Raw genomic sequence first — 21,013 nt, 5'->3', positions numbered from 1 at the left:
GCTCTACTCACTGTGCCACCTAGCTGCCCCCCCCTTCAATATACTTTTAAGCCCATTTATTTTGGTGGTTAAAATAACCCAATATTTTAAAAATCAGGCATGCATGCTAGTTCATTATAGCTGAAATCTTCCTGAAGTAAAATTCAGCCCTTGTCTTTGCTCAGAACTATTTTCCTTTCAAAACTATTTCTTGATAAGTAGTTATATGTTTTGCAATAAATGGTATATGCTAATAATTTAAATTGTATTCCTTTCATTTGGAAAAAATTGTCTCCTCCTCCATAGTTGTAACCAGGACTTCTGGTAAATGGAGATCCGTTGGAGGGTGGGGAGGAGAGGAGGCACACAAAAGACAAATCATCCCTAACTGGATACAGCTAGCCAAGAGATGAGCTGGTCCAACCCTAAAGAATCCAAATCACATCCCTTGTGTCATGGCTAATGAGCCTTGACATCTCAGAGCAAGAGTAATGTTGTGGCGATCGGGTGGAGGCTGGGTAGGGATGTGATGGGATAGCAGATGGGGACAACTTGGCTGTGGGGAAGAGGGAAAGGTGAACCACAGGAGAGAAGTAGATTTGGAGGGGTTGGTTTCTGCATGGCATAGAATGAGCAGAAGACAGTGAGGCACAGAGTTGGAAATCTCCCCCTTGCAAAAGAAAAGCTCCAGTTGTTATATCCCAGTAATAGCTTTGTAGTAAAATACTTTATTCTCAGGGAGTGGCCTAAATAAACCAGTGCCATTTTAAGATGAAGTATGCTGTCTATGCATTTTCTTTTTATCTTTTGCTTTTCTGATGCCTAAACATTTTTTTTATTTTTCATTTATTTATTTATTTATTTTTTTGCCTAAACATTTTGATCTCATATTTTTAGGTGAAAGCAGCTGGGTGGATGAAGCATGTAGTGCTTCTCAGGAGCCTCAGTGTCCAGAGGGGTAAGATTGATTTGAGTGTTTGAGTCTTTTTTAGCAGTAGGAATACTGAATTGAAGCAGAAAGAAGTGGGATATGGGATTTTGCGGATGATACTTTTTAGAATAGAAATTAATTAATAATTAATTATAACTAGTAATTAATTTTAGAATGAAAAGAGTTGCTTGCATTATTGAAGTTGTACTTCTGAACATTCCTTAAAGTAGGTTGAATATTAGCAAAAAGTAAACACTTGAGATAAAATATTAGGAGCTTGAAAAAGAAAAAACAGTTAAATTGTAGTGGATAGACTGGTAGATTGAGAGTCAAGGAGACCTAGGTTTGATCCTTGACCTCAGTTCCTCATCTATAAAATAAGTGGGTTGGACCTTCCAGCTACAAATCCGTAATGCTATGTATACCTGCCTCACTTTAATTAGCCTAGGAAGCTTCTCGCTATTTTATCACTTAAAACAAGTTTTTGAAAAAGTATTTCATCTGAGTTTTCAGGTAATATCTTAGTAAGAATTTAACCCCTTGCTTATATAGACTTTTGTTCACTGACCCATCTTTCTCTGCAAATGGGAAGGGTAAGCCAGCTTCAGTATTGCGCTTCCACTAGGTATTACTAGATAGGTTTTGTTAGTTTTTGCTATCATTGGATATGTCCCCAGGTCTAAAATAGGTGAGTGCTGGGGATAAGGATGTCCCCCTTCTTAATAGGAAGTATAGCCCCACCTCATGTTGGTCACATTTACTCCTTACTAGCAGTTATGGCTCTGATGACAGCACAAGGAAAGGAGACCCCTTATTCCTTGAGCAAAAGAACACAATGATGAGTGCAGCACCCCATCTAGTTTATTTATTTTGTCCCTGAGTTTCTCCTTCCTCACATTCTCTCCTCCCTGTCTTAAAGCTAGTTCATTTATCAACCACATTTCTTATAACAGCAGGCTTACCACTTTACATAAGTACCAGAACAAATCAGTCACTTTCTCAGCTGCTTCCTCAAAGGGGAGAGAACTTTGTCCCTCCTAGTGCTTAGAAAGGTAGTGCTGGCTTATTTTTAACCACTTGCCCTTTCAGCATCCCCATCTCCTGATACTTTGTGGGAAGTGAGTCAGGACTCTTTAAAAAAAAAATTAGGAAAATGAGCCTTGGTAACATGTAGATTCTTCATTATGTCATCTAAACATATGTAAGATGAATTGTCCCCTCTTAAACCTCATGCCTCAGTTTAGTGAGTTTTGCTGAGAAATCACAACTGTAATCACTTAATTCATACTATAATTTTTTTGGGGGAAAAAGTACCTCGTGATATAAACTTAAAAATATGTAATTTTAATGTGGGAAATTTCATAAAATAAAGCCTTTTCTTTTGTTATTTCCAAAGCCTTAAAAAAAAAGGTAAATTTGATTTTGATAAGCCATATACATTGTCCCTCTGTAAAGAGATGCTTTCAAAAATCATAAACAATTGAAGAACTAGGAAACTTTTACAAAAATTCTCTCTCATTTTGACATAGTTATTTTTGAAAATAAGTAAAATAAGCAAATAATAACCCATGTTGGCAGTAAGGAAATTTTCTCTTCACTCTACCATTTCTTTCCTTCTCCTTTTGTCCTTACTCTCAAATAAGATTAGTTCTGGCAAGCAGCAAAATCCAATTTTATTTTTAACCAAAGATTTCTTAAGACAGGAGGAAAAAGGCTAACATATCACAACATATCACTAAATGAATTAACATAAAGGTAATGAACGGCATTAACAGAAACGAATTCCTCATAAGTGATTAAACATAACAACTCCCAAGACTAGGTATTACCTCTGAATTGCTTATTTATTCTTTTCATTATATTTTTTTAAGCCTTCAGGAATTATTAGCAAAATTGCTATTAAAATCTAAGTGTAGGAAAGATTTTGATAGACATGGACCAAAGGATTTCATGTTTTTATTTGGGTTTATGAATGTTAAAGTAATAGTCTTTTTTAAGGATTGACATTAGTAGCAGAGCTAGAACCAAATTTATGGAGATTTTGATCCCTGTGGTCACTGTCGTTCACCCTCAGATTCTCCTTCCCCTTGTGTTGGCATCAGAGTCCTAACTAGTCACAGGGTTGTTTGGCAACTTGGGGAATAGCTATAAGCCATCAGAGACATTCAGTAGTGAAGGTCCTCAGAGCTGGAGAAGTCACAGACTTTAGAGTTCAAGAGGTAAAAGACTTGGACATTCTATTTCTAATTGTGTGAATCTTTTATCAATCAATCAACAAGTATTTATTACGAATGTACTATGTTCCAGGCACTATCCTAGGCACTGGTGCTACAAATACAATGAATGAAACAACCCTTACATTCAAAGAGCTTATATTTTAATAAGAGAGATAACAGGGACAAAGAAAATAAATATAAAGTAGTTAAGTACACTGTAGATTCAGAGGGAGGGCACTAGCAGTTGAGGGATCAGAAAAAGGCTTCATTGAGAAGGCTGTTGTAGTAATCTAGGTGAGAGATATTAAGAAGCTGAACTAAAGTGGTATCTGTGTGAACAGAAAGTGTCAGATATGAGAGATAAGATGGAGGTAGAAATTGAATTATGGTTGGATATGTGGGATGAAGGAGAGTGAAGAATCAAAGATATCACCAATTTATGAACCTGGGAGACTAGAAGAATAGTGGTACCTTGGAAAAAATAGAAATGTTTGGAAGACGAGTGATTTAAGGGGAAAGATAATGAGTCCAATTTTGGACGTTTGGGTTTGTAAATCTGTTAATATCCAGTTTGAAAGAATCAACGGTTAATTGGTGATGTAGAATTGAAACTGAGGGAAGAGACTGGGTCTAGCTATAGAAATCTGAGAGTCCTTGGCATAGAGGTAATTAAACCCATGGGAGATGACAAGGTCTCTGAGGATGTAGATAGAAAAGATTAGGGGACCTAGGATTGTAGTCTTATGGAACACTCACATTTAGGGGGTTTAATTTGAATGATGGCACAGTAAAGGAGACTGAGAGAGAATGAGTAAACTGGAAGGGGAACTAAGAGAGAATACTATCTCAAAAGTCCATAGAGGAGATAGATCCAGAATGAGAGTTTGGTCTGTGAAGTTTTTTCTAAAGATGGAGGACATGTGCATGTTTGAAGGCTTCAGTGAAGGAACCATTTAAGTCAAAGATCAAGAGAGAGGATGGTTGGAGTTGCAATCTTCTGGAGAAGATGAGGGGATGAGCTTAAGGGCATATATAGAAGGGTTGGCCTCAGTGAAAAGGGTTACCTCCTTCTCAGAGACAATGAACTTATGAATTATTGATGCATTTTCCCATGAAAGGCCTACTTTAACTCTTCATGGAAGTGACCTTGAATTCTCAAAGGCTATGTCAGTAGAGCACAAGCTCTGACAAGTCTTGTTATTACTCGTTTCAGTGATGTCTGACTCTTTGTGACCCTATTTAGGGTTTTCTTGGCAAAGATACTGGATTGGTTTGCCCTTCTTTAGCTCATTTTACAGATGAGGAAACTGAGGCAAACAGGCTTAAGTTATTTGCCCAGAGTCACACAGCCAATAAGTGTCTGAGGATAGATTTGAACTAAGGAACACGAGTCTTCTTGACTCCCTATCCACTGCATACCTAGCTGTCCCTTACTCAGCTGGAATGGTTGCAAGTGGGGTTCAGAATCAGATTTCATGTCTGTTGACTGAAGAAACTCATGAAGGCTATTTACTATAATATGGAAGTATTTCAATTCATTTTAGCTGGGGTAGTACCCACACCTGTGGATGTATGATTAAACATCAAATATGATTTTTGTAGAGGAATCCAATTGTTCTAGACCAGGACTAATTCAGGCTAGTCTGGTGGTGGGTTTGCCCCATCCAGGGGCAAACATTGAAAGAGTCTAGATGGAATTAAGGAGTATCCAGTAAGCTAATTAAGTAATCTGGGTGGGCTGGGGTGGGCCAGATGCCTTGGGTGGGGGCACCAGTGATTTGGGCTACTGAAATGTATGGGAAAATCCAGGTTCCACCATCCCGTTATTCCCCCCTCAAACAAATGGGACCCCAAACCCCATAGGGACCTGTATCCCTAAAAGAAAAAGACCTGAACTTTCCCACACAACCCAGTCCCTGGCTTTTTGCCTGAGACATCTGACCCATCCCAACCCACCTAGATATTCAATAATCCTTTTAACTGCCTTTTCACTGTGACCCTCCTACCACTTAACCCCTTTCATTTTCTGCATCTGGCCCATTCCAGGCTATCCACCACTCTTTAAACCCATCTAGACCATTTCTCTGTTGCCCTTGGGCCACCTCAGTCTATTTACCACTCTTTAATTCCATCCATATCTTCTCACTGTCTTTTCTTGTATATAAGTACCAGTCTTACCCCAATTAAATTTTGCAGATTTACTCTGCCCCCTACTATTGGTGTTACTGCAGATTCACTTAGAATCTAGCCCGCTTCTATTGGCCATACAAATAAACCCTACTACTTTGACTGAAAGAAAGTTTGAGTGGTCGTATTCTTTCGAGGCAGACCCCTATACCCTTACCTTTTATGGTTCCCAGCACCCCAAACCACAACACTTTGACCCTAAGTCAAAGGCAGTAGGCATGGCCAGGGCCTGATGCCACACTGATGGGGGAGGGAGCAGATGCCACTGGTTTAAGATAAAGGGTCTGAGAATTGTGTCCTGATATGCTCATTAGGGAACCCTAAAATGATGAGAAAGGACCCCCATGGTGAAGGGGTTGGGCCAAAGACTGAGGTGTAGGAGGCCTAAGTAGGCCAAAGATCACTACAACCAAACCTTGTCCATGTCCTGCAATTCATTTTCCTTCCTAGACATGTTTTAGTTATCTGAACATTTTCTTATGTAGAGATTAACAAACAGAAGACAGGAGAGTACTTTGCTTTATATTGAATAATGACTTTTTTGTTGTTGCATGTTTTACTTTTAGGTTTAGTTTGCCACCTGTGATTTTGTTTTCCATGGATGGTTTCAGATCTGAGTATTTAGATACATGGGATGTACTGATGCCCAATATCAACAAACTGAGTAAGTCTCCAATTAAAGGGTCACGTTATACTTACTAAGAGAAGGAATAGCTGTGGCAGCCTCATCTTTGACCTTTGGATTTGATGGCTGGTTTATTGTATAGTATGGCTTATCCGTGGTGCCCACATTCCTGTATTTGTTTTGGCCCTTTCTTTCTCCATCACTTATTTGTGCAGAATTTAACACAACTGAGAACAGCATTATTTACTAGAGCCAAATCATGGGTTTTTATTTCCTTCTTTGAAAAAGATTTTTGATCTTTCCACTTCCATATTCCCTCCTGTGAGTGGACAGGTAAGAACTCATAGGTGTGCCTTTGCACCCGTTGCATGCGTACTACCTGTCTCCATTAAGGCAGTGTCAGAGGGTGGAGTTTTCTGGAGTTTCTTATAGTGGGCAGATAATGCTGTACTGACATACAACATTAAAAAAAAAGCCTAATGAGTGAAGTCTCGAAGAATCAGGACATATTCCAAAATTGTATTGTCCATAGTTTATAGTTAATCAATTTTGTAAGTATGAACTCCAGAATGCTGAATTATATAAACTCAGCAGAAATATCACTTTCATAATTTAATTCATTTTTTTGATTCATTTCAACAAATATATATTCATCACCTACAATGCGTCTCAGTTTCCTCCTCTGTGAAGTAAAGGGGCTTGGACCAGATGGCCTTTGAGGTCCCCTCTACCTTTAAATTTATGATCTAGAATTTCCTTCTTTATAGGCTGATTTTCATTTGCTCTCAACTTGTCATTCATGTACCACCTCATCTCTGTGGATAAGATGTTAGTGCTCAGAGGCTCAGATGTGAGTCCTCCTATCAGGATGGTCCAAGTGATTGCTTCCCCCTACACTGCCCTGCCCCGCCACCCCCCCCCCCCCCCGCCCCTAAGCAAAGGGTATAGAGGAACAGGTTTACTTAGCTTGTAAGGAATACAGAAGCTGAATACATGGCAAAGATACATGTTGGTAGATCTGGTTTTGCTTTCATTTCCCCCACAGAGACTCTGTTTACAAGGGTGTCAGGGGGCATGGTTCAGGAAAATCTTCAGTTCTGAGATATATGTGAGATATATGGGAGAACGTATATGCCCAGGTATGGGGAGGGGTGGAATGGGAGAAAGGCTACCAGATACCATACCACCAGTATAAAGCCTTCATCTATACATGAAAGAAAGGAACCTTTATGCTGTGGTTGCAGCTCTACTTCCTCTTTGAAATACCTATTACATAGCAGTTGAGGAACTTCCTCTCTGAAATTCTAGCTGCTTCCTCATACCACTTTCTCTTTTGTAAGGTATATAGGCCTGGCCATAGTCTGCTACACTGCTTAAAGTGGCTATTCTGCTGATTTTTAGTTTTGCAGCAATGGTTTAGATTAGAAAGATCTTGGATGAATGAAAAGCTTAAAGCTCATGCAGCTTAAGCCAGCTACTTTACCTGCATGAGACTTAGGCTTTTCATTTATAATATGGGGATAACAGTAATACCTCAGAGGGTGGGTAAGAGAATTAAACAAGATAATGCAAAGTTGTGCCTCATAAGTGCTATGTAACAATAGTATGATATTTGTTTTAATTTATTTAAATAATTTAAGAGGGGAAGGTCATATTTCCTGAAGAGAAATGGATTGTTTGCTTTTCGTCTTTTCATTGTTGGAAAATTTCTAATGTAGCTATGTAAACTCCAGTCCAATATTTTGTGTTTTGCTGTTGGAGAGGAAATAACTTTCAGCATGTGCTTTCCCACTGGTAGTGACCTCTAGAATGAGGTTATTGTACAGACCAAGAAATAGTCAAGGAAATAAAGGAGCAGCTAATGGCCTTCCCTGCTTAAAATAAGTGACTGAGAAATTACTTTTCCACATGGAAACTGTATTCAAAAAATAAGCCAGTGGTGTTTGAAGTTTTGGAGTCTGACAGCTCCTGTCCCTTAGAAAAAAACATAAAAAATACCTTCTTTACTGCATGATAGCGTTACTATCTTTTGAATGTGAAAAGACCTAATGACAAAAAAGATATCAATTTAATAGATAGGGATTGTAGTAGCTGTGATTTCACTGTTATAATCAAGTCATATTGAGTCAACAAGCCTTTATTGATCTCCTACGTGCCAGGTACTGTGCCAAGCATGGGGGATACAAAGAAAGACATGCTGTCATGGAATTCATAGTATAATGAGAGAGGAACATGCAAACAACTATATACAAAAAAAAATATAGAAGATACGTTGGAGACAACCACTAGAGGGAAGGCATTAGAATGAACTGGTAAAAGTTTCCCATAGAAGGTAGGGTTTTCGCTGGGACTTGAAAGAAGTTGAGAAAGCCAACAGGTGGAAATGAATAGAGAATTCTAGGCATGGGGGAAAGCCAGGGAAAATGCACAGTCAGAAGTTGTAGTGTTTTGTGGGAGGAACAGAAAGGCCAGTTATTGTATCATAGAGTATGTAGTGAGGAGAAAGAAGTAAAAAGATGGAAAGGTAGGTAAGGGCCAGGTTATGAAGGGCTTTGAATGCCAGAGGATTTTATATTTGATTTTGGAGGAGATAGGCAACCACTGGAGTTTTTTGAATAGGAGGGTGAAATGGTCAAACTTGCACTTTAGGAAGATCAATGTGATAGCTGATTGCAGGATGACCAGAAGTGGGGAGAAACACAAGGTAAGGGAGCCAATCAGCAGAGTATTGCAGTAATCTGGGTGTGAGGTGATGAGGGCCTGCACTAGGTTGGTGGCAGTGTATGAGGAAAGAAGGGAACAAATATAGGAAATATTATGAAGGTAAAAATCTACAAATCTGGCAACAGATTAGATACGGGATGAGAATGGGGAGTAGAGGATGTCACCTAGGTTGTGATAGTAAGAAGAGAGGGTTTTAAAGGAAAGATGAGCTCCCTTTTAGACATGTTGAGTTTAACATGTCTTTGGGACGTCTAGTTCATCATGTCTGGTAGACAGTTGGAGATGTGAGTCTGGAGATTAGGAAATAAGTTAGAGCTGAATAAGTAGATATGAAGATCATTAATAGAGGAAAGATAAAAAATCCATGACAGCTGAAGAGATGGCCAAGTAAACTGGTATAGAGGAAAATGAGAACAGGGCCCAGGATAGAGCTGTGGGAGACATACGCCATTACCTAGACAATGATCCTGTAAAGGAGACTGAGAAAGAGCAACCAGCCGGGTAGGAGCGGGGCTAGGATAGAATAGTGTCATAGAAACCTAGAGAAAAAGAGTATAGGGAACTTCTAGGTAAAGAAACTTCTTCTACCCATGTACCCTGGTGCCTGAGAGGCAAAGTGATTAGAGAGCTGACCTCAGGCCACATCTTCCCCTCTTCGGGCACATAGTGGGCAAGTCACTTGAGTTCCCACTGATGCAGACAACTCTCTAGGATTACAAATTACAGAGAAGGTCCTGAACTGCCTCAACTCAATAACGCTTTAAATATATAATAACATTTTAAAGTGAGTCATTTGTATTTTGTTAGTCATTGTAACAAAAGGGAACATGTTTTAGCTGATAGAGAGCTGGCTTTAGTCACTGAAGATCTGTATTCAAATCTTCCCACCTCTGCCACATATAGGCCGTATAATCCTAGGAAAGTCACTTAATCTCTCAACTTAACTAAGACTATAAATTGCAGAGCGGGTACTGATTTGAACTCCGAAAGTTTTTCACTTTGAGCTTCTCACATTAATGAAATGATGAGCGAGGTCCAAAAACAATCATTTTAGTTTCCCCAGGCTTTGGAAAAATACTAATATATCTATGTGTAAGGAATACAATTTGTTAATTATATAGAAGGCCTGTTAGTTTATTGATTTGTGAAGCTCTTGCAATAACTACAATCCATAGATAGGAAGCCAAAGCACTGAGATATAAAATTTGTTTCTTTGTAAACAGAAACGTTTTGCTAAAATGGCATTGTGATCATAGGCTTACATTTTGAGAGTAGAGGCTGTTTTGTTAGTTGTATTTGTATCTCCAGTGCCTGGCACAGTGCCCGACACATAATATGTGCTTAACAAGTGCTTGTTGATTGAATGTTAACAATTTACATGCACTAGACTAGAACAAAGGTTAAAGGACAGCTCATAGTCTTACATTATAATGGAATTTTGTTATATTGAGTGTGATTTTAAATAAAGTGAACGATCTACTTGAAAATACATGGGCCAAGAACTCAGAAATAGGTTATACAAGAGATTTCCACTGAAATTAGTTTTATAATAATGATTTATGTATATCACAATAGATATTAGTATGCATTTTAAAATGTAAATACTATAGAGCTTTTCTGTTCTCTATAGTATCTTTTCACATGTCACCTCATGCTTGGTTGGACATCGTTAGATAATAGAGTTCAGAAATTTTTACTTTCTTTACTGTATTCAATGTACTAGTTCAAGAAAAGTACATAGAATAGATGTTAAGCTAATTATATTAAATGTATTTGTATAAGCACCATTGTAGTTGGCTTTTTATTATTTCTTTTGGAAGCTTTATATCCCAAATTTCTATCTATTTGTACATATTTTTCAAAAAAAAAAGAACTTCCTAATATGTCAATATGATTTATTGCAGGAACATGTGGAATATATTCGAAGTACATGAGAGCAGTTTATCCAACCAAAACCTTTCCAAATCATTACACCATTGTCACAGTAAGTTATTAATCAAGTGGTTTAGCTGGAAAAAAGCAACCAAAAAACCCCTAAAACTAATTAAGTGGTTTATGGCCCAGATTAGGGAAGAGAGATGTTTCAGCCATGTTATATGGCACTGATTAAGGCCAATTAGCAACATAATATTGGTGAAAGGTCATGGGTCAAACTATGATTCAAGAGAGAGTAATCAGATTGCCAAGGTCAAAGAATTCACTGGTGTCAGCAAATCTGGAATGTTATGCAGGTATCATGAAAGGTTGGAGATTAGATCACAGGATCATGGATTTAGCTTTGTAAGGGATCCTAAAAATCACTGAGTCCCCACCCCTTATTTTTACAGATGAGGAAACTGAGGTCCAGAAAGGTTAAGGGACTCATCTAAGGTCACATAGCTACCAAGTAACCGAGACAGAATTCAGCTCAGGTCTTCCTCTCTACAAGTGCCACATTCTATTCACAAATCACAAAGCCTAAGTCCAGTTATATCAGGGTGGAGTGAGGTAAAAATTCAATGTGAAATTGATCATGTAACATGATGATGAAAATAGCACAAGGTATTAGTGAATAAACTTTTGTTTTATGAAATAGGAGACAGCTCTCTTTTATGAGAGCTGTGTGCTAACTGTCCCCTTGCCCTAACCAAAAGGAGCTCAGTCTGCATGTTGAATTAGCATTTCTCTACTGTAGCAAATAGCTAGTGTTGACTTAGGCACTAGATAGAGCATAATCCATCACTCAGCTGCCATGAGCCCAGAAATCATCCTTCCCTTAGGAATACATCTTCAGAACTGGAAGATGTGACTTGGAAAGAATGTACTGATAGAAGGCTTCTATTCCAACAGGGCATGCAATTACCCCAGTGGTTAGTGCTGCTTCCCATGACTTTGTATTTGGGAATCATATAATCCTACATATAGAGAGGGAGGGGCCTTTAAAAATTATCACATTTTACAGATGAAGATATTTTTATCCAGGGAAACTGGGACTTTCTCTGTACATATTTTGTATTTTCTTACCTTGTACATGACATTTTTACCCCCAGCAAAATGTGAGATCTTTGAGGACAGGGACTTTTTCGTTTTTCTCTTTCTTACACTAGTGACTAGCATAGTGCTTGGCACGTAGGCATCACCTCATATGTGCTTATTGAATTTAAGTATGTGTAGGAATGGGGTTTGGAGGAAGCTAATGCTGCCAACAAGATGAGAGTCCCCAGGTTGACATTACACGTATAAACATTTAGGGTGAATCATTTATGTGGATCTGGGTAGATCAAGATTGGGGCTGAGGTAAACTATTTTTAGAGATTGTTGTTGAATGAGATTGGCAAAGATGGCAGAGAAAGAGGAAGCAGTGAAGTCTAGCTCTCTGTCACAAGTACTTTAACAAACAACAAAGGAAAATACCAAAGTGAATAGTGATCAGAAAATTTGAGGAGATACCAGTCAAAGGTCCTCAGGCACTTGGGAAAGGGGATCTAGCCAGGAAGGCCCATGCAGAGCCTTCTAGCACATGGATGGGGCCAGAACCTATCTTTGTATACTAGAGCAGAGAGCCAAGAATAGGGGCAAGCTGGCAACTGTGTTACTCTGATCCTAGGCTGGGTCTTAGAACCTTCCAGTGTGGACTGGAGCTAAGGCCTGGGGCTGCATGCAAGGGCAGAAAGTAAGGACCAGGGGTGAGCCTACAGTTCTGTCACTCTGTTCCTAGAATGAAGTCTTGCATTCAGTGTAGTTGGGTTTTGGGTCCTATGTTGAAGAGTATAGGTCAGAAGGGCGTCTGTAATTCTATCTCCCTGACCCTGGATTGTGGGGTTGAGCCTTCATCTGACTGACCAAAGGTAGGGAGCATGCGACCCTTGTTCCATGTCCAGTTCTGTTCTTCTGAACCAGCTGAGCCTTCCATGTAACTTGACAGAAGCTGGGATGGTGCAGGGTTGGGGGAGGGCAGCAGCTTTCCATTGGAACTCTGTCCAGAAGGAAGCCTGCAGCTGAGTCTCCCAAATCCAGAACCCCAGTGTTTCAGCAATCCGGCTAGCAGCTATTGTGGGGGTGAAAGACAACAGAAGCCCAACAACAAGCACACTGCCAAAACCCAAGTTCTTTTAATCTGCTTTACTAAAGAAAGCAACGTTAAGGGGTTGACAAGCTTACTTCATTCCAGCATACAAATGCCATTCACTTAGGTCAGGTGGAAAAATTCAGCACCCTGAACTTCAGAGCAAAATACAAACAAATTACAAACATCGACAGACAGACTTTGTCTGATTCAAATCCCAATTTGTAGGTACCAGAATTTAACAAAGTCCCAGCATCCAGGTTACAAGCTAGAGGGCTCTTAGCTACAGTTGCCCGGAGTCTCCGCATCATCTCGTGGCCACCAAGAGTGAGAGCTCTGCGCAAATAGCTCTGTCTTCTCCTCTTAAAGCATTTCAGATGTCATCAAACATCACCTGAATGACCAGAACTTAGGCTCCTATGATTGGCTCTGGAGTTAGCACCTCCCTTTAGTTAGCCCCACCTTGGGCCCCACCTTAGTTACCAATCCACACCCACATAGGTTTTACACCTAGGCCTTTGAGCCTGGGGCTTAGCACCTAGTAAGACTCAATGAAATACACTGAATTACTCAAAGGAAACAAAAGCCAAACTCTTCAAGGGCGCTTGGTTGAACTGAGTGCTAAAAGCCCATTTTGCTTACCAACATACTTAGTCAGGACTCTTTAAAGCTCAGACCAGGAGGACAACAATCAAACTGCACCCTAGATCAAACTAATTGGGGCCTTCTCTGGCCTGAGGCACCTCTGAGATCCTTGAAGAACACGATGCTCAATAAGCAGAAAAAACAATAGCAATATCCTAGATGATACAGATCAGGACTAAAACAAGGTTCCAATGTTCCCCCCAGAAGTATGCAGAGGCTAGACTTCATGAAAGGTTCCAATTCTGGAAGTAAGGCTGGAAAAATGAGTAAACAGTCAAAGAATTCAATGATAAATTGTGAAGCCAGGGTTGTATAAGACACAAATCCAGGAGAAGAGAGTAATTCCATAAGATCTATAAATAAAGCCTCTATAAGTAAAGCTTGGCCATAAACCAGCTAGAATGTTTGGGAGAAATGAAGCAAGCATTACAAAATGACATAGGCAAAATGAAAGGGGGGTAGGTTTACTGTTTGGCTTTTGACATGTGTTTGAGATGGCTGCGGAATTCATAGGTAGGGATACCATTGGCAATTGGAGTTTCAGAACTGGAGTTTAGGAGAGACATGAGGGTTGGCTATGGAGTTTTCAGAGTCATTTGTATATATAGATGATAACTGATCCCATGGGACTTCATAAAATCAATAAGTAAGTGTAGGATGAGAAAAGAAATAGCACCTAGGGCAGAGTCCTGAGGAACATTCCCTTTGGGAGACTGGGAGACTAATTAAGAAGCAGCTGGTCAGTAGTTGGGTGGGTGATAGAGATTTGAAGCCTAGGCCTTTGACTTTCAATCCAGTGTTCACCTTCACCTCTTGGACCCACTCTAACCCTTGAAGGGTTAACTCAAGTCCCACTTCCTTAAGAGGCCTTGTCTGATTTTTCTAGTTGTGCTTCTGTGGCTGCAGCAACTCTGTGACTATCCACTAAGATTTAAATCTGCTTCTATAATTGACGTGTCTCCAATTTGCCAAATAGCCAGTGTTGGCAATAAGCCCCAAAGAATGATCTAGATAAATTTGGTATTCTGAGTGAGAGCCTGAGAATAGATGAGGGGGGATACACTGAGAAAACCCTCCCCACCCTCACTGTCTCCAGACCAGCAAATATTAAAACTTAGAGTTCCTAAACCTTTGAATTACAGTAATGGTATCGCAAATCTATGACCATTGCCAGTATTATATAGGACATACTGGGTCTGGAAAGCTATTGTCCATTCTTCATCTTTTCATTCCTAAATCAGGTAATTGATTATGTTCCCTGGGCCTTAATTAAGCTAGAAAATCTAGTGATTAATATTAGAAAATGCCTTTGAGTTCTTGGAGAAAGTATTCCATATTATACCACAAGGGACTGTCTCCTGTGAAGTAGAGACAGAGGAAGTAGGACTAGCATGGAACCTATTCTGCTAGGAAGGATATGCCAGAGGTTACCTTGTCCCTCTCTGTTTTCATTGGGCCATAAATCCTGGGAAGTCCTCTGTTCACTGAATAAGTCTAACCAAAACACTGGAAGAAAGAACATCTTATTCCATTAATCTCCAGTGTTTACTTCTTGAAAGGGAAAGGGCCAATTCTGCAGAAGTCAGCATCCCCTTTTGGAGAATGTGGAGTACAGCAAATCGTCCTGGCATTGTCTGAGCAGCAGCTGGGGTGGGGGAGGTTTGTTTGGCTTTGTCATGTGAGATAAGAAAAGATGGGGCCAATAGATAGCTCTTGATGAAGGTCTTACCAAAATCTGCCAAAATCTTTTTCGATCCTGAGTCTGCCATTCAGTGTAGTAACTATTTCTCCCAGCTTTGGGCCACTTGTTCTATCTTAATATGTGAATTCATTTCTTTTCCTTTTGATTTATTTTCATTTTAGGGTTTATATCCAGAATCCCATGGCATCATTGACAATAATATATATGATGTACATCTTGATAAGAACTTTTCAATTTCTTCACAAGAGAAATTCAATCCAGTATGGTGGAATGGACAACCTGTAGGTACCCAAAATCCAAGCTGTAGTGTTTGCTTTCTTTTTTTTTTAATCTTTGCATTTTTTGTTTGTTTGTTTTTGGAAAGGGGAAGGCAGGGCAATTGGGGTTAAGTGAATTGAGCCCAAGGTCACACAGCTGGTAAGTGTCAAGTGTCTGAGACCTGATTTGAACTCAAGTCTTCCTGACTTCAGGGCCACTGTGCCATCTAGTTGCCCCTAATCTTTGCTTTCTAACATGATAGAAAAAATTTTACATGTGGTACAAAATCCATAGGGACTTGTCCCTGTAAACTTCAGTCTTTGTAAATTTTGTATGAGTGAAATAAAATGTTATTTACAAAGTCTGATTTAAAAAGCCCTTTCTTTAAGACTGATAGCTATTGGAAACCACTTTATGGATAGCAGTTTTATTGTGGTGTTATTAGAAATTGGAGGGGGTCATCTGATGGATCTTTCTTAGCTTTTATTCTCAAGCAGAGACTCGATAGATAACTGCAAAAAGATAGAATTCTGGCCAGTTTTTAAAGGTTGTCATTATGAGGGTTTCCTTCAGATTGCTGCGTGACCAGTCCAGTGTGAGAAAACTCCATTCAACAAGTATTTACTAACCACCTACTAGACCCAGGACATAATGTTATCCACTGAAACTTTTCTTATAGATAAATTAAATGGCCGATGTTGCCACTTAAATACATTTACCTATTCACACATTTTTTTCCCTTCTTTTTGTCCTCCTCGACATTCAACCTGAGTGATGGTTTGCTGAAAAACCCAAGTCAAGCTCTTTAATCCACTTTATCTCTTACGTTCCTCTTTTAAACAGGGCAAAGAATGGAGCCCAGAGCAGGCTCTGTTGTTGATTTGAAAATGACTCCCTCCCATGCTTTCTAGAAAACATCTGTCTAATATTTGTTTAAAAGTGAACTATAGGGAGAGTGGAGGGACGGAGTCAAGATGGCAGCTGGAAAGCAGGGACTTGCGTGAGCTCCCTGCCAAATCCCTCCAAAACCCTATAAAAAATGGCTCTGAACAAATTCTAAAACTGCTGAACCCACAAAATAGCAGAAGGAAGCAGGGTTCCAGCCCAGGACAGCCTGGATGGTCTCTGGGTAAGGTCTATCACACACGGAGCTGGGAGCAGAGAGGAGCAGAGCCCAGCAGGGGCAGCGGCAGGGCCAACCAGACCAAAAGCTGGGCATCGCGGGCCCTGGCGCCCTGAATCAGTGAGCTGTGGCAGTTACCAGACTTCTGAACCCACAAACACCAAAGACAGCAGAGAAGGTTAGTGGGGAAAGCTGCGGGAGTGGAAGGAGTTCGTGGTTCGGCCACCACCCCAGAGGCAGTGGAGGTGGCATAGCTACAGAACTGCAGCTGCAGTTGCTTCTGTCCCCAGGCCCACCTGGTGGGAAGAATTAAGTGGCTGATCAGAACAGGAGTGCAGAGCCTGCTGAAGATCTGAGTCCATTCCGGGTTGGCAGTTCTTGGGGAAGGAGGAGTGCTGGTGTGGCAGAGCTGGTTGTAATAGCCCTGAAAACAACAGTGCATCCCCTCAAGCTGGGAACAAAGTACTCTTTACTCTACAAGCAGTCGTACCCTGGATGAAAAACTCAAGGGTCAAGTAAGTTGGCTGGGAACATGGCCAGGCAGCGAAAACACACTCAGATTCAGTCTCAGACTTCAGAATCTTTCTTTGGTGACAAAGAAGACCAAAACATACAGCCAGAAGAAGTCAACAAAGTCAAAAAGTCTACAACAAAAGCCTCCAAGAAAAACATGAACTGGTCTCAGGCCATGGAAGAGCTCAAAAAGGATTGGGAACAGCAAGTTGGAGAAGTATAGGGAAAACTGGGAAGAGAAATGAGAATGAAGTGAGAAAACCATGAAAAACAAGTCAATGACTTGCTAAAGGAGACCCCAAAAAAATGCTGAAAAAAATATTGAAGAAAACAACACCTTAAAAAATAGACTAACCCAAATGGCAAAAGAGCTCCAAAAAGCCAATGAGGAGAAGAATGCCTTGAAAGGCAGAATTAGCCAAATGGAAAAGGAGGGCCAAAATACCACTGAAGAAAATACTACCTTAAAAATTAGATTGGAGCAAGTGGAAGCTAGAGACTTTATGAGAAACCAAGATATTATAAAATAGAACCAAAGGAATGAAAAAATGGAAGACAATGTGAAATATCTCATTGGAAAAACCACTGACCTGGAAAATAGATCCAGGAGAGATAATTTAAAGATTATTGGACTACCTGAAAGCCATGATCAAAAAAAGAGCCTAGATATCATCTTTCAAGAAATTATCAAGGAGAACTGCCCTGATATGCTAGAAGCAGAGGGTAAAATAGAAATTGAAAGAATCCACAGATCACCTCCTCAAATAGATCCCAAAAAGAAAACTCCTAGGAATGTTACCAAATTCCAGAGCTCCCAGATCAAGGAGAAAATACTGCAAGCAGCCAGAAAGAAACAATTTGAGTATTGTGGAAACATAATCAGAATAATACAAGATCTAGCAGCTTCTACATTAAGGGATCAAAGGGCTTGGAATATGATATTCCAGAGGTCAATGGAGCTAGGATTAAAACCAAGAATTCACCTACCCAGAGAAAGTGAGTATCATGCTCCAAGGCAAAATAGGGATTTTCAATAAAATAGAGGACTTTCAAGTCTTCTCAGTGAAAAGACCAGAGCTGAATAGAAAATTTGACTTTCAAACACAAAAATCAAGAGAAGCATGAAAAGGTAAACAAGAAAGAGAAATCATAAGGGACTTACTAAAGTTGAACTGTTTTGTTTACATTCCTACATGGAAAAATGATGTGTATGATTCATGAGACCTTAGTATTAGGGTAGCTGAGGGGAATATGCATATATATAAGTGTATGTATATATATATATATGTGTGTGTGTATATATATGTGTGTGTGTGTGTGTATATATATATATATATATATGTGTGTGTGTGTGTGTGTGTGTGTGTATGTGTGTGTATAGACAGGGCACAGGGTGAGATGAATATGAAGGGATGATATCTAAAAAAAAATCAAATTAAGGGATGAGAGATGAATACATTGAGAGAGGGAGAAAAGATAGAATGGGGTAAATTTCACATAAAAGTGGCAAGAAAAATCAGTTCTGTAGGAAGGGAAGAGGAGGCAGGTGAGGGGGAATGAATAAATCTTGCTCTCATCAGATTTGACCTGAGGAGGGAATACCATACACACTCAATTGGGTATCTTATCCCACAGGAAAGAAGGAGGAAGAAGATAAAAAAGGAGGGATGATGGAAGGGAGGGCAGATGGGGGAGGAGGTAATCAAAAACAAACACTTTCAAAAAGGGACAGGATCAAGGGAGAAAATTGGATAAAGGGGGATAGGTTAGGAAGGTGCAAAATATAGTTAGTCTTTCACAACACGAGTATTGTGGAAGAGTTTTACATAATATGCGTGTGGCTTATGTTGAATTGCTTGACTTCTTAGGGAGAGTGGGTGGGAAGGGAAGAGGGGAGAGAATCTGGAATTCAAAGTTTTAAAAACAGATCTTCAAAAACAACTACAAAAAAAGTTTTTGCATGCAACTAGAAAATAAGATACACAGGCAATGGGGAGTAGAAATTTATCTTGCCCTACAAGAAAAGAAGGGAAAAGGGGATGGGAGGGGAGTGGGGTGACAGAAGGGAGGGCTGACTGGGGAACGGGGCAACCAGAATATATGCCATCTTGGAGTGGGGGGGTAGAAATGGGGAGAAAATTTGTAATTCAAACTCTTGTGAAAATCAATGCTGTAAACTAAATATGTTAAATAAAAATATGTTAAAAAATAATAACTTAAAAAAATAAGAATGAAAGAATATATAGATATATATTTATATGTTTAACAATATGGTTAAATTCAATAAACATGTCAAATTCTTAAAAAAAATGAACTATCGGATGGTGGTTTTAACCTTTAAAAATGATATTTATTTTTAAAGCTGAAGGGCATTTCCTATCACTGGGAACATTTTATTCTAAATAATTTTTAAAATTCAATGATATGGGAATAATAGAATAATTATTTTAGATGATTAAATGATTTTTACTACAAATTACTCACATTTTCCAACTATATTAGAATAATAATGAACTTTAAATAAATGGATGATTTAAAAAATCTCATGTAAATTATTGCATTATAGGTTATAATAATTGAATAGTGATTATTACATTTCCTACTCAAATGATTTTTAAAATACCAGTCCATCATTACTGTTTTTCAATGGTATTAATAATTTTTAAGTAAACAAATAATTTTTTTAAACAAATAATTTTTGAAATGAAAAATTTTAATATTTTATGCCATCAGATAAGAGAATAATGATTTTAAGTAAATTATTTTAAAAGTTTGAGTCAATTATACTACTTTCTAGTTGTTAATATAATTTTTTCACTAAATAAATGATTTTAAAACTTTAAACTTTTTAAAGCATTTGCATTATTTTCCAGTTCTGTTAGAATAGTTGAATTATTATATCTTTATAAAATTAGAAAGCATATATGATTGTGAATCATGCATAGTAACTAACCCTATTGATCTCAGCTCAACTCCTCCCCACCCCCCCATTCATGTTAATAGAAGTCCTTATATTTATTTTTGAGGCTTTGCCTTGATAGATTTCAAGTTTCTTGGAAGTTTACAAATTGAAAATTTTGATTTGTAGTAAACTTTTGACTTCATCTTCTACAGATCTGGCTGACAGCTATGTATCAAGGTTTGAAGGCTGGAGCCTGCTTTTGGCCTGGCTCCGATGTAGCTATTAATGGCACATATCCATCCACTTACTTGATGTATGATGGGTAAGTCATATCTCTATGATATGAACCAATTAGGGGGAGCAAATGGGAAGTTTTATTTTATGTAACTTTTCTTCCAGGCAGTTAGTTCTCTAAGAGTTGGCATTTAAGTTAACGGAGGGAATTTCATCTTTGGTTGCCACACTGATGAAATCACAAAGCCTTGACAAATTGTGATTTCTCTACCTTTTGTTTTCATTTGGCAAAGTAAGGTTCCTTCTATTTGACTGGTCTTCTATATAGCCATCATGCCCTAGAGGAGGTCCATTTATTTTCCCCTCATTATTCCTAAACAGGAGAGAGAAAAAGGGTTTAGATTGGAAACGTTAGTATTGTCTCTTCAGACTTTTTGGAATAGGACAAAAAGAAGTCAAATAAGATGGATTTTTGAAAAGGAGAGAAGAGAGATCATAGGATCAAGATTTAGAAGTGTAAGGGACAATGGAAGTCATCTAATCCAATGAGGTCCTGATTGAGTGTCTTGCCCAAAGTCACAGGTAAAAAGAAGCAGAATTTGGATTTGAGCCTGGGTGCACTGACTTCAGATCGAGTTTTCTTTCGATTATGTTGACAACTCTCTTTTTAGAAAGATTTAACAAACAAATTTTACTTATAAGAATACAAATTTATCTAAGTGTATTATCATTGATGTTGGAAAATATCAGTTTTTCCCTGCTTGATTAACATATGTTGGTACGAATATGCTCCTTATGATCCTGTATCTCCTTTCTCTTAACTATTTCCTTTAGTTCTGTTCCGTACGAAAAGAGAATTTCTACGCTGTTGAATTGGCTTGACCTACCCAAATCTGAAAGGTAACTGCTAACATTATATAAAGAAAACA

The 21,013-nt window shown here is 38.8% G+C and overlaps 1 protein-coding gene across 2 annotated transcripts in view; it reads left to right on the top strand.

Moving 5' to 3' along the window:
• ENPP3 (ectonucleotide pyrophosphatase/phosphodiesterase 3) overlaps positions 1-21,013 on the top strand; it is a 144,226-nt gene that overhangs the window by 50,680 nt on the left and 72,533 nt on the right. For both annotated transcript variants that reach the window (XM_036768022.1, XM_036768023.1), the window contains exons 6-11: positions 877-937; positions 5,880-5,977; positions 10,567-10,646; positions 15,216-15,335; positions 20,063-20,172; positions 20,919-20,984. In XM_036768022.1, coding sequence (XP_036623917.1) covers positions 877-937; positions 5,880-5,977; positions 10,567-10,646; positions 15,216-15,335; positions 20,063-20,172; positions 20,919-20,984 — 535 coding nt within the window. The remainder of the gene's footprint in view (positions 1-876; positions 938-5,879; positions 5,978-10,566; positions 10,647-15,215; positions 15,336-20,062; positions 20,173-20,918; positions 20,985-21,013) is intronic.

This window comes from Trichosurus vulpecula, chromosome 7, assembly GCF_011100635.1.
Source record: "Trichosurus vulpecula isolate mTriVul1 chromosome 7, mTriVul1.pri, whole genome shotgun sequence".
Classification (NCBI taxonomy): Eukaryota; Metazoa; Chordata; class Mammalia; order Diprotodontia; family Phalangeridae; genus Trichosurus; species Trichosurus vulpecula.
This window is presented reverse-complemented; position numbering and strand designations above follow the sequence as displayed.